At 36.2% G+C, this 11,655-nt stretch overlaps 1 protein-coding gene across 1 annotated transcript in view; it reads right to left on the minus strand.

Annotated features, from left to right (window-relative positions):
- The window catches only part of LOC112516800 (probable RNA-dependent RNA polymerase 5), a 16,029-nt gene that overhangs the window by 1,839 nt on the left and 2,535 nt on the right, over nt 1–11,655 (minus strand). Inside the window, exons 3-19 of the mRNA XM_025124033.1 lie at nt 11,595–11,629; nt 10,291–11,014; nt 10,072–10,210; nt 9,640–9,714; nt 7,525–7,711; nt 7,036–7,252; nt 6,867–6,954; nt 6,590–6,733; nt 6,014–6,067; nt 5,868–5,939; nt 5,011–5,117; nt 3,473–3,621; nt 2,606–2,831; nt 2,173–2,398; nt 1,612–1,754; nt 1,159–1,321; nt 727–871 (exon numbers count right to left, since the gene is read on the minus strand). Of these exons, the coding sequence (XP_024979801.1) occupies nt 727–871; nt 1,159–1,321; nt 1,612–1,754; nt 2,173–2,398; nt 2,606–2,831; nt 3,473–3,621; nt 5,011–5,117; nt 5,868–5,939; nt 6,014–6,067; nt 6,590–6,733; nt 6,867–6,954; nt 7,036–7,252; nt 7,525–7,711; nt 9,640–9,714; nt 10,072–10,210; nt 10,291–11,014; nt 11,595–11,629 (2,894 nt within the window). The remainder of the gene's footprint in view (nt 1–726; nt 872–1,158; nt 1,322–1,611; nt 1,755–2,172; nt 2,399–2,605; nt 2,832–3,472; nt 3,622–5,010; nt 5,118–5,867; nt 5,940–6,013; nt 6,068–6,589; nt 6,734–6,866; nt 6,955–7,035; nt 7,253–7,524; nt 7,712–9,639; nt 9,715–10,071; nt 10,211–10,290; nt 11,015–11,594; nt 11,630–11,655) is intronic.

Below are 11,655 nucleotides of genomic sequence, written 5' to 3' on the forward strand. Positions count from 1 at the left end.
AGAGACCGTGAACGTGAACTCGAAGCCGTGAGAAGAAGAAGAAGTCGAAGTTGTGAGAAGAAGTCTGAAGTTAGTCGTGAACTCGTGATTAACTCAAGAAAGAAGACGACGTTGTGGAGTAAGGAAGCTTCACTGATTTCAGATTCAGACCTAATTTAGCCCAAAAAATTAGGCCCATGGAATAACAAAAGCCCAAAATTTTGAACACTTTAATTATGTGATGTGTTACTTTTGAAACTATATTTCTAAACTCTAATTAATGCATATTATATATATAATTCTAAGAAATATTATGTTAACCGCTATTTCCGATATATCACCGATATATCACCGATATATCACCGATATAACCGATATATCGAATATCGGTCCTGACCGATATTTCGTATTCTGACCGATATAACAGCATAGGGGAGGTCCGAACGAGGATGACAAAAAGGTTGAGAAGGTGAGAATAGATCTCAACCATCAAATGAGATGATCCTAGGGATGTGATTAAAAAAGGTGGTGACAACCTTTTTCTAAAGAAAAAATATTCCCTCACCCCTATTCTTAATCGAGAATATGCGAAATATAACAAAATCGAAGCCAAAAAACGAGCACTTTATTCTCTTTATAATTGTCATCCATATTGTTATACTTCTTCATCCGGCTTTTCGTCATTTTCATTTAAACCAGCCCCTTCCTCCTTGGCCAAATATACATGCAGAACTGACATGGGCTTACCTTGTTTTACAGCATTACAAGATGGATACTCTATTGCGGCATCATAGATTTTTCCTAGAACAGAAGTCGAATCATATGACATCTCACGTTTCTTTTCCAGAAAATGGGGATATTTTTGTGGCAATAAACATTTAGGAATTTCAACCTGTTTCAGAAATGCAAGAGAAACAATGTGAGTGGAGTATCTTGAAATTTTGTTGCAGTATGTAAGGAAAGAAAAACTGTCTTCTATCCTGGTAAAAATTGAACATGATAGCCAATTGTTTGAATAAAGAAGAAACCGTCCAAACAAAGCAATCAATGAAAACAACCTACATTAAAGTCATGACCATAAAAACATAGTAATGGCACAGTATTGTTGGTTAACAGAAGAACAAACAAAAAAGTCATGATACTGTAAATTTAGAAAAGAGATCCAGGATGGCACCTAACCTTTTTCCCACTCTTGGGTGCATCAAGAGCATCGTAGTACAAGTCAACCAACTTCAACAGTTTTTCTTTAATCCGATGCTTCTCATCAGCATAATTTTCTCCCAAGGTCAGATAGTGATCCATAAATGTTTGCCAGCTATCAGCTGCTTTACCAGCTACCATACTGAAATGGTAAACACTAACAACAATGCAGTAGCTTTACCAATAAAAAAATAACAATGCAGTAGTTTGTTCAACATTCAAGACCAGCTTAACAGCAAAGGCAGTTCTCCCAACTCAAATACCAATTTGATGTTGGCAGAAATGATCGGGATTCACCAGAAATTGCACAATAATATCTTCCCATCATTGTATTGGGGCCAAGCTGGTTGTCCCAATAGTTATTACATAATAAAATTAGGTATTTAGCTTGTTACGGATGAATTATAATAGGTAGAAAGTGAGGGAACATACCCCTGCTTTTGTGTAGCAAAAAGTTGAGTAAAAAGCTCATTCTCCAACTCCTCGTACGAGAGCTCRCTAGGTTTCTTGTTAGGCGCACTWGGTGTTGAGTGAATCCTTTCCCACGGCTCACTTGCTTTGAAGTAATTCAACAGCTGGCAGTGTACATGACAGCTTTAAAAACATTATAGTGCAGGAAAATCAACACCCTTCGTTTTTCATTGATTAATCATTTTAGGGTATAAATCTAAATTGCCCGCCACAAAGAATCAAAAGAAAGCATAAACTAATGCAAAGTGAGACAACTGACCAAGTAAATAGAACCCCACAAAAATTGTTAGAAAGTGCCCTGAATACAAGCACCATCCTTGTAAAAGAAGAAATCTAAAGGCTAGGCCTAGGGGCTCCTCCCATAGGTTGCCAGTTCGTGTCTCCTCCTCAGGGCTAAGGAGAATTTTCGTGGTTATCTTCTGAGCCCCATGAGATTAGTCAAGGAGCGTGCAAGCTGGCCCAGACACCCACAGTTACCAAAAAGAGGAAAAAGAAATCTAATAAGAAACATAAAATGCCTACCTGTGGGCTTCTAGATACCCAATACAGATCTCCATCGAAATCACCATTTGCAATTTCGTTTCCCACCGATCTCCTGCCCTTGGTGGAGAAAAAAATGCCATATTTAGCATTTCCAACAAACCCTTCCAATTCCTCTACATATTTTGCAGTTAGAATGTGTATGTCCCCAAAATGAAGGCCTGGATTCCTGTACACTAGAACCTTTCCTGATATCTGGCCATTTTCACTGCATAGCCAGTAAGAAAATGAATCGTAAGTACCAATTCTACGCAATATCAGATTCCATACTAATACCTAAGTGCATATATAACAGATGTCATTGAAGCAACATGCAAATTTCGAACCAAATCATTAGTTTTTTGTTAGCACGGTTACCACATCCTGCTTGGACATTATCATAACCAACTGAAATGAAGTAGAAACAAATGCATACAGAATAATGCAAACTTCATCACTGTTCAAGGTTCCTGTAGGATCAGCTGTTCCGATTAGATAGAAGCTTTCATTGACCGGAATCTTTCCACTACGAAGCCCCTTCCGCTCTTCCTTTGCTAAGACAGACAAACGATATTGAAGGTATGGTTCATCAAGTGGAATTCCACAGCCTATCATTGCTACAGAAGTTGCAGAATCATCCATTTGTCCATAGGTAAGGCCGACTGCGTAAGGAAAAACACTAGGTCAATTCTACTTGAGAGGAATTGCCTAACAAGTATTATTTATAAACGAATATTGTATGAGGGAGTTGACAGAGACATTAGCTTTCATGGGACTCGATCCATCGCTCCAATCAAACAAAACCAAACAAGCCCGATATATCCCACCCGGAGGTGGGTTGTTTGGGGGGGACGTAGGTATATCTGACCTCTACCCAAAGAGTAGAGCGATTGTTTTCGTGAAGACCCCTGGTTTGTGCAAAGTGTACGAAAAAATAGGTAAAGCTTGCTCAAAATTTGCGGAAATACAACATTCAATCACTCCAATCAAAAGAATTGATAATTATCACATAAAAATTAACCAGGATTCATGATTGGAGAACTAGGCTGCTAAGCACCACTTAATTTCTCCATCCTTTAATAACATTTACGAAAAACGTCAAGTAAATATGCATATCATACATCTTAAAATTGTAATAAATACAGTTGGAAAGCCAAAACATCAGTGCGTGTMAAAAGTCAAAACAGTATGGCCAAAAGAAACATATAACATAAGCAATTTGAATATCATTCATGGGCACAATGATCTCAAAAAACGAAGTGCTAGTATCAGAAAAATAGCAATAGTTGGACTCGAAGAATACCTCTAACTGCTGCACGCATACTTGAGGACACTTTCTGAGCTTCTTGCAATGCACTTTCCAGCAAACCCAGAAAGTAATTGATAGGAACACCCCCTACACTTAGAAGYGCRATCAARTTCTTTGATAGATTGGCTTTCCTTGGTCTACGACTGAAAATTGAAGAATAGGTGGTCATGTTGCCTATCAGTTCTCCAATAAAACATCCACACATGAGTATAAAATCCAAATTTAATTGTACAATCCAAGATTGAAGATTTAAAAGATTTAACCAAGAATTGACCGATGTGCTAGTTTTGTGTTTACCTCCAAAARAAGCATGTAAGGATTGTATCATGCCCAAGGACGAAAAATTAAGTTAACTACAATTTGATAATGCCATGAGATGGAACTCAACTTTCAAACTTAAAAATAATTCTTGCARAAAAAGCAGTATTAACTGAACTTTATAAACACCCTTACAAAGTACGCAATCACCCTCACGGTGTGAKRCGAAACTATAAATTTAATTGTAAATCCAARCTTGAACATCTAAAAGAAACATAGGTTAGTTTCGTTTTTTCCACCAAAAGGAAGAAGACAAGCATTTARGGATTGTATTATGCCCAACRAGGRAAAATTAACGACAATTTTGTAAGGCGATACGATGGAACTCAACTTCCAAAACTTAGAAAGTAGATCAAGAGAAAAATGTGGTATTAACTTAAATAACACCCTTAAAAARCATGCATCACCGGCATCAATTGGGAGTTCATTGAAACTTTAGTTGATTTTATGGAAGCTTTATACAACGCTAAGGAAAGAGGATGAAACTAGAAGGGTGGCCAAATTACATATAAAATGGTAAGCAAACTCCTTTTATTTTCCACAACAAAGCTCTTTATTCAAAACTAGTTGGGCGAGACCCCTTTCCAACATAAAAGAAAATAGAATGAGACTAGCAAACTCTAATGAATCTACGTRTCTTCTGAGACAGCTACAATCAAAATGCACCGAGAAATTTATTAATGATAATGTAATTTTACCCACACGGTTGATTAGAAAGAAGTAGCATAAAAAGGTGTCACTTAAGGGTGTCATCATTATGACTTGTATTTGCGATGGCATCCCTCRATTCCTTGTATATCTTCTCTTTGGTTGACAGAAAAAGTTCATTGTTCTATAACAARATGCCCAGCTATCTTATAGAACACTGTCATTCTTTAGCCATTTCTATRTGTATGCAACTATGATGTCCTGTTTGTATATGTTTTACAGCAGAAGTTCAAGAAAATTAAAGAAACACAAATTTACTAACATTTGATATTAACCCAGTGGTATGGAAATAGGCCTTATGGAAAAAAATAACAATCAATATTATTGGCACTATTGCAATAATGATTTTATTCAATACCTTTTGCRTGCAAGAATAATCAAATATCAAGACCATGGCATGACTAATAGGCTAACTATTTACAGACATTGTCCGAACATTACGATGCACCTCAAATTCACCATCTGGTAAAAGGGACAAAAGCAAAGAAGATTAATAGTCAGAATACCTTATGGAAACTATCTCCAATGAACTGAAAGAATTTGAATCTGAAAGTCTTGCATCTTTCTCAACCTTGATCATTGAGGGTCTAATTTGAATTGTTCGGTCTTTGAGCTTATTGAAATATACAAGAAAAGAAACCATGTGAGTATCAGCAAAAAGGCACCTGATCCATAAGACAGTAGAAAAAAGCAGCATAACTGTTTTTATAAAATCTAGAAAATTAACAGGAGCTTATTTGTAATAACCTTAAAAATTAATGGATGTGGGTCAAAATACTTGTACATTTCAAGGTGATGCCTTACTGTCGATCAAAGTATAGTTGCTATTTCAGGTATAAAGTGTTGTGATGATAACTTTTAATTCTTCAACTATYGGGAAATGTGCACCTCATGTTTCAGAGAGTCATGCTGATAAAAAGCTTCTCTTTCTCTTCTTACCACTTYCATTTGTTATGRAATAGCRTTTCACAAGCAACTCTCAAGAACATTCTAGAATCTTGTTGAACTACAATTAGACTGCATCTATTTTCCTATACAGATTACATGAAAAGATATTCCCTTATAAGATTAGATATGTGTGTTGATGTATACTGAAAGCACAAAATAAAGGGGGTTGTCGTAATTAAATTACAACAGATCTGTCATTTTCATCCTTATAATTCTATAGATATAAAGGCTTAGTTGGGCAGAGCATTTACCCCATCCTACATGCCAATGACAACATCATTCTTTCTCAAGCATGGTGCTTATATTAGCATCAAGCCAACAACCACAACCTTTAATGAATGTTTACTTTCATACCAACATGGAGAATTTTTTGATTCACAAASTATCCATAAGAAMCATAACCAAGAGCATTTACCTTTTTATTTAAAAGAAGAGTTCCTTTGACAGCATMACCTTCTTTGAACAAACGGCATTGGACAAGCAAAGGCTAGTACAAAAGGTAGAAAACTAAAGTTAGCTTATGGAAGATTCAACAGGACAATGAAGCATTATATCATTTACCGGTTCTATGATGCAAGCTTCCTTGCCTTGCTGTCCCAGTGATACTTCCTCAAGCTTGAGAAGATCAATTAACTTGTAAAATAATTTGAGAAACAATAACAGGGTTAGAAACCAACAAGGCAACCAGTTGAACAAATATATCAGTGATGAAAGACATAAGGCACGGATTGTAACATGTTGGCTGGGATGGAAGCATAGTTCCTCATAAWAGATGCATCAACACAAGTTTTCAACAATATATAATTGATAAACTGATAAGAAACATGCATTACTGATTACAAGATCCTCAGTGGAACAACAATAACATGATAACAATWCTAATTATAATGGGTCACTATCTTGTACGTGCATCGTAATAGAAACTTCAGGATATACGSATTGCAGTAGGAAGTGTTAGATAAACTGATCAACTTGGGCTCCTGATCCTCACTCCACTCATTTAAGGCTATCATCACAAATGATAATAATAACCAATTAGTCATAAGTTGAGACATAACTCGATTTTTGGAACACACCAACAAAAAGGACCTATTTGCACATGATGAATGGAAGTTATGTAAATATCRAATAYTTCACCTCATAATWATCATCCTTTCTGCCCTTYGCTTCAATGAARTCTTTTGCACATAAAATTGCCAAATCTTCAGATATGAACCCCGTTCCATCTGTATGTATTAGTGTTTCACCATCTTCATCACAAACAACAAAGCCATTTTCATCCTGTAATCAGTTGGATAGCAGCAAAGTTTGTATGAGCTGAAGGAGTTTGCTTTTGTGCCCCATGCATGGGGTAAAATAAATTATGTAGACCAAYAGAGAAATATAAGACAAATTAAGATATAAAAGGGCATACACGACAAGGAATATCCTCAATTCTTTCAACATGCACGGATGCAAGATCAACGCGAAGCTTTATTGTATTTGATAGCACAAGTGAACATCTGCAGCTAAGCAAAAGTCAAGGGTCCAACAAATTGCATGGAGGAAAGACATCCGCAAATGGCCTATTTCTGTACACTGACCTAGAGATGTACTTGGCCATGCTAGRGACCGTATGAACATGCATGAATAGACACCTTGCCTCATGGCTTGTCTTCTTGAACAAAATGTAAGGGTCTCTCTCATACCAAGGYGCGTGAGATTCTTTTCTAACGAAATAGCATTTGACAGCCCATGAYGACTGCAGTTTCTTCATACTGTACACTTGATTCTTGTTATCTCCTCTAGTGTCCTTAAATGCTGAGAGGATAGCATGGATGCTTCAGAATTTTCCTCCATATCGCATGCAAATTCACAATTGCACTTAAATGTAATTTACAATAAAACACCATACGACATGCCATACTTGACTGGGAAACAACTCTAWCAAGTTTTATCCCAAACTACMTCTGTAGCAAAACGTGACAACCTTGTTTTGTTTTAACTTGAATTCAAACCTTAAGCTGATCATGACAACAAAGTTGCAAAAAGCATGCTAGAAAAAATTAACAGAAGGAAGGTAAATTGTTCACCAAAAAGACGATAATGACGCAAACCAATTGAAATCCCCCCAGCAATCCTCTGATAAGCAGCAATCCAGGTACAAWAATTGGATGGCATGTCAGGTGTGTCCGGACCATCCGTAAATYGGACAATCAATACGTTGTCATCTCCTAGTTCCCTTTGTAGGTGAGTTCTTCTTGTATTAAGATACGGTCCCTGAAATTTCATAACAATAGCAAAAAGATATTGAATAAACAACAAACTGATGTAGGTTATGCTATAGTTGTCCGAACACAATGCACTGCATTAAATTGATAAGCATGACTTGCAACTACAGAGTATTGAATAGACGTAAGCCAATATTAGTATTTCTTAAATCCTAAATGCGTTCATTTCTCTCTCTCTCTCTCTCTCACACACACACACACATACTACCCCATATTATGTGTTCTGTCTGAAGTAAATTGTTTCATTGCCACTTTTTTTTCAAGGGTTTATAATATGTTAGTAAAGCATTCAGAACGTGAAACCACAACAGCAAATATCTACTCCAAGCCCCACCGCTAAAATAAAAAATTAAATTAAACCAGTTTGACAATGACCATAAATTTAGATTTTCCTAATAACTTTGAGGACACGAGGACATTTGATGGTGAAGTCAAGAGTATTTTGAGTATTTTCTTTTAAATAAGCTGCATAAGCTAAGTAGATATAGATGTTGTGTATGCTGTTGGTTTGCAAGAAACCGCTATTAAGCACCACCACCACAAGTAGACTGCAAATCAGCAACTTCCCACATTGAGATCCCCTGATAATCCAGTGGATTAAGTAATACATGTGCCTAGCAAATTGACTGAGCAAAGATAGCACTTGGGTGCTGACATTTCCYGGCTACCATTCTTCACTGTTTAACAGACGAGCTGGTTCGGTCATTTTGGGCAAAATGTAACGAAGTTGGTCTTAGTTCCTATATCTATTTAGCTAACAAATAAATTTTTTTCTCAATCAATGTAATGAAGTTTCAAAAATTTCTTTTGTTTACCCATTTTGACGGATAACCTGCTGATTTGATGATAGGAATGTCAAGTTTATCATCCTCTTCACCATTATCCTTACATAAATGGGTATCCACGTCATCATATGTTACAAGATCAGCAAGTTACTGGTCAAAATGGGTACAGAATAAGATATAATGTAACATAGGAGCTGGTTCAGCCATTTTATTTTTAATTGACTGGCCAAGGACAGTGGCATGGCAGAATACATGCTTCRTGTCTTGATTTTATTTYATAGGTTCARATCTGAAAGMACAAGAATATACGCTGTTTACTGCTAACTGACACAATTAAATGTGGCATTTGTCAAAAGTTACACCATCAGCAATGCATCTCTAACACCATGTGCATATAYCCTGCACCACCAGAGTTTATTGTAATAGAAACACTAATAGGTAATACAATATTATGCATTTGCAATCCAACAAGAACAACATGGAGCAATGAAATATGGGAAGAAATTGAATCCTAGCACCATAATACACCTATGAAACAAAAGACAGCTGAAAATAAAAGAACAGTCAAAACATGACCAGTCTTAAAGCATATATGAGCTCCTAGGTACCAACCAAGAAGATCCTTGACGTTTCAGGTATGGTTGATATAAGTCAYAGTAAAGAACCAGCCCTGTATGCAACCAGAATCTCCCAGAGATCACACACACAGGCTTTCACTTCATATGTCTGTGCCCCTCAATGTTACAATCAGCTTAAATACCTTCAAAACTATGAATGCTACTMTACATGCATCACATCTTCTCACGCCTGATTATGAGAGATTATACAATGAATGCTAAATTCAGAAGAAAATCTTTTATTCGCAAATAGTGGATATGACCCTGGAACATATGTGCAGATTACATGAATGGACTCTCAGACTTACTCTCCACAAGCCCATCATGTGTCCACCACTCAAAAGGCCATATATAAATCATAATGTTGTATTTCCTCAACAATCAACATTGGATAACTAGCCTCGACATTGAATAATTAAAGACAAAAATTCATCAATTTGGGAATGCAAAAGGCCAAATAGATAAAGCAAGGGCCAAGCTATTTTAAACAAGACCAGGAAGAACGAAATACAAACCTTAAACTGGTAATTTCCATCAGCGCACACATAACAATGATAAAGATRAGTCTTTCCAGAATCCCAGTCAAAATGCTGCAATATGAAAGACAATTAGAGATCCTAGTGATGAACAATTGAAGCATATGATATGGCCTTCTATGATTGTACAGCTCAGCCTGATCTTTTTGAACTCCAAAATCAATATACTTATATACTTCATTAAAATTTGAATTCTTGCATAACCAAACAACAATTCATGTAAGTTGTCCTAGAATTGTACAAGGTCGTCTGACTATAGAAGCTTAAATAAAAAGACAGCTATATATTACTAATAAAATTTATCTTGTTGGAAAGAAATTGGTAAAACGAACCTTCGTCCATGCCTCCATTATTAACTAATAGTATTAACTAATAATATTAACGAATAAATCATGAAAATGCATTTCGTACCATTGCCCTATCAGAGGGTTCACAAAATTGCCGACCATACTTGGCCCAGATTTTAGCCTCAAAATCCAACATTGACACGCTTTTCATGGATTTTATTTCAATGGCATCTTCAACAGAGACCACATCTTCAAGCCTTTTCCTGTGCACAATCTAGCTAAATTTAAGTGATCAAATATAAAAGCACATGACATAACCATCAGATGCCAAAATCTTACTAACCTCCCAACATAACTATATACCATGAACATCTTCCTGTATTCGAGTTCAGCAAGGAGCAGTGACTGTTGACTAATAGCAAAATTGCCTGTACCTTCTGAATGGTTTGTAGTCATAGAATCAAACCCCAGTGCAAGATTTCTATGAGTGGCCGCTCCAAAACTCTCACAAGGTGATAAAGTAGGTTTCTCTAGAATTACAGAACCATGATGGGTGGCACTTGAAGAATCAGAAAAGTGCTTTGCTATGTTACTAGGACTTGCACCCTTTGAACTAGAACACCATGATAGAGTAGGTTGCTTCTGGACCGCAGAAAAAGGATGGCTGGCATTTGGAGAGTCAAAAACTTGTTGTCTTTCTTTACTCACATTTGCAGCATCCAAACTACAGTCCGGTGAGAATATAAGCTGTCTTTGTACCGGGGAAACATAATTGTGCTGTGAAATGTTTCCAAGATTTGCATCCTTCAAACTAGAGCAAGGTGAGAATGTAAGCTGTTTTTGAACCGAAGAAACACGATGAGTAAAGGCCGAAGGTTCAGTCAAGTGACAAGTGGTGGTGTTAGGATTGGCATCCTTGAAACCTGACGATGAAAATGTTATAATTTGCTTGGTAACCAAAGAACCATAACCATCATTTGGAGATCTAGGGAAGTACTCAGGATTGGTTCTAGACTTGTAACTAGAACCGGGTGAGTGTACATTTGGAGAAAAATAGCATGCACTTTCTGCACCCAAACAAGAAAAAACTTAGCAATCCTATATATACAAGATTTCCTGAATATTATTCAACATTATATCTTTCTTCCTCTTTATTTTAAGGTAAGGAACTGATGACCAGTTTCATGAATACAAATTTGCATCAAAATGGAACATCTTTTATTAAGTTAAGGATCTATTGTCTATATAAACATCCGAGATATTGACACCGAGGTTAGAACAAAATCAAAATTTCCTCCACTTGATATAAGAAAGTTAATCCAAACTCAAACAATGACGTTAATTTCTTCACATTTTGAACACCACACTTAAGCATTCTACTTCTTACATCCTCCATTCTATAACAAGCATCCATATTCGAACTGTGCTTATTGAATTAAAGTATACCAAAAATAGTAACCATTCTGCTATAATTCCAAATACTTTTGAGAGGCCCCTTTCAAACACTATTCTTCACATGAACGTATCTATTTCGAGAAAGAATATGATGACTGCGATTAACTAAACCAGAAGAACTCTGAATAAGGAACAAAATGTTCTAAACGATTAAATTGAATACTTATATTAGATGAAAATAGCCAGATTTACTTTCAGACAACAAACTATACATTTTAGGATAAACCCTAAACCACAACAACACAAAAAACAA

Source organism: Cynara cardunculus (genome assembly GCF_001531365.2).
Source record: "Cynara cardunculus var. scolymus isolate 2C chromosome LG 8, CcrdV1, whole genome shotgun sequence".
Classification (NCBI taxonomy): domain Eukaryota; kingdom Viridiplantae; phylum Streptophyta; class Magnoliopsida; order Asterales; family Asteraceae; genus Cynara; species Cynara cardunculus.